Source organism: Alligator sinensis, unplaced genomic scaffold (genome assembly GCF_000455745.1).
Source record: "Alligator sinensis unplaced genomic scaffold, ASM45574v1 scaffold962_1, whole genome shotgun sequence".
Classification (NCBI taxonomy): domain Eukaryota; kingdom Metazoa; phylum Chordata; order Crocodylia; family Alligatoridae; genus Alligator; species Alligator sinensis.
Window position 1 is genome coordinate 845,187 of NW_005842404.1, and position 2,545 is coordinate 847,731.

At 36.3% G+C, this 2,545-nt stretch overlaps 1 protein-coding gene across 1 annotated transcript in view; it reads right to left on the reverse strand.

The window, feature by feature from the left end:
* Positions 1–783: 783 nt before the first annotated feature.
* Positions 784–2,545, reverse strand: part of AFG1L (AFG1 like ATPase) — a 116,652-nt gene continuing 114,890 nt past the window's right edge. Inside the window, exon 14 of the mRNA XM_025211401.1 lies at positions 784–1,444. Within this exon, the coding sequence (XP_025067186.1) occupies positions 1,291–1,444 (154 nt within the window). The 3' untranslated portion in view covers positions 784–1,290. The remainder of the gene's footprint in view (positions 1,445–2,545) is intronic.

A 2,545-nucleotide genomic window follows, 5' to 3' on the forward strand; every position in this document is an offset into this window, starting at 1 on the left:
ACGTGGGCTGGATCCAGCCTGTGGGCCTTATGCTGAGCACCACTGCTCTAGCCACAATAACTTTTCCCTCTGGTGAAAGAAAGACAGCAAAATAAATGCTCTCTTCCATTCCTGTCAGATGAATAATAAAGAAAATAGAACATATAATTAGTGGTTTGGCATCATTTGAAATTCTGTACACAGTACTGTTCACCCTAATCTCAAGAAGGATATTATACAACTGAAAGGGTTTCAAAGAATAATCAAAGGCCTGAAAAAGGGCAATTAAAAAAATCCTGATCTTTTCCATCTTTGAAAGGAGACAAATAAAAGGGAACATAAAAATAATATATTGAACAATACCAAGAAGACGAGAACAGCAGCACCTGATCTGCCTCTTGGCAGAAGAACAAGGTGATATGCAATTAAATCACAAGATGGCAAATTCAAAATTGTAAATACTGGGAAATACTTTTTCACACTACATGTCATCAGAGCCTGGAAGTCACTGCCATGAGATGTGACTAAGACAAAACTTTTGGCAAGGTTCAGATGCACTCAGATATGAGAATCAACAGATAAGGTGCAAAAAATAAGTTAAGACCCCTTTGCCTAAAATGCCTGTGTGGCACCTCTTTGAGGCACAGTCCAGACTCTCACTCTACGCATTCAGAATATGGAAGATGAATACCTCCAGAATGCAAAACATAACATTTGAACATTTATAAGATTCTGGACTTCTCTATTAGATTCAAGTTTTTTTTTTTTTATTATACCAAAAATGGTATTTAAATAATTGCACATTTTAAAACCATTTAGTTGTTTACAGATAGAACTGAAATTCTACTTTATAAAACAATCAACATACAGGAAAATAGAAATCCCACAAAACTTGTTCAGATGCTTTATTTATCAATTAGAGGTCATTGTCAGAGAATGGTAAGAATCATATACTAAGTCTGTCATTATAGAAAAAAAATACTATAAAAGAATTGGTTAGATTTAATCACAAAATGGCAAGTTTCCTGTATTTTTAAGTGCATGAATAGTTCAGGGAAAAGATGCAGATATAAAAGAGGGACATGCACGTACAGCTCAGGAACTACACAGAATGTAGGTAGTGACATTTATTCTCTATGCTCCTTTCTTGGTTAATGAAAACAAAGACTTATTTTCCATTTATTTTCCAACATTATTTTTCCACTATTCATAGTTATTTATAAAATATTTTCATCATAGTATTTGAGTGCCTAATCAGAGTTATTAATTAACATCTGATAAAATCCTTGAGGTAGTAAAGTAGAAGCAACATTATCCCTGTTTTTCAGATGAGGACCACAGGAACACAGAGTTCAACCAGAAATCTGTGGCAAATCCAGATGTAAAATTAGCTTCTTGTTGCTGTGTCTTGATCACAAGGTCATCCTTCCTTTTTATTGGATACTTGGCAACCATTCTTACTACCCTGTTTGAAATGCGATCATTTTGAAGGTTTAGAAGTGATATTTGTGGATGACATGCATATCCACTGATCTACTGCCTTCATTATGGTCAAACTCATTCAAAAGGCTACTTATGGTTATAATAAGACTTTCTTCTTTTTATACCAAGATTAAAAAAAAAAATCCCCCCAAAACCTAACAAATAACCTCCCTTCCCCCTCCAAAAAAGATAAAACACAAAATCCAAACACCAACTTCATTCTCAGCTAAGATCTTTGGAAGCCTACCTCATTATATTCAAAATACAAAACCGATCCTTTAAGGTCAGGTACAATAAAGTATAAATCTAGCTTATCTAGGGTCTGCCTGAAAAAATAACTCCACTTTGATTTTGTTTTGCAAGAGAAGAAAACAGCTAAAGAGTACATAATTTAGCTAACAGGCTAGGTTCCTTGGGTAAATCTGGTATCAGCTTTACCCAAAGAACCTTGTCTGCTTATGTCCTTAGACCAACACGGCTACAACTTATCCCACTGTAATTCAGCTAACAGGAATTTATTCCTTTTAATTGCCTGTCTGAACTTTTAAATCTATTCCAAATAGAATATTTTAAATTTAAACATAAAAAATATCTCTGAGGTTGCAGGCCCTGCAGTATGATAGCAGCATGCTACAGGGACTAGAGTTCAAATGCCCAGGGACCAGCTTGGGGTATAAATGTGGAACCTTTTAGGATAGTAAGAAGTACCATAAATAGAAGTGGGATCTGACTTTTTAAAGAAGATGCATGTCCAAAATGTGCCAAATTTATGCATGTGGTTACTGCAACCACCTCTGCCAGTTTTCTCAGGTGTTCGAAACTATTTGGTCACAGTATTCTGAGACTGGTATCTAGACCCAAAAGTGGCAGTCCATCATGTGCAATTATATATACATACACATAAGCCTTTGTCTGTCTGTCTGTCTGTCTGTCTGTCCATAACACTTTTTTCGTACTCTGATTGGTTGTCTGGCAGCCAATCAGAGCTTGAATAAAGCATTATGGCCAGGAGGTGGTGGTGGCACAGTGGAGCACCACCACGACAGTGGGGACAGAGTGGGAGAGTGAGGCCAGCAGACCTCAA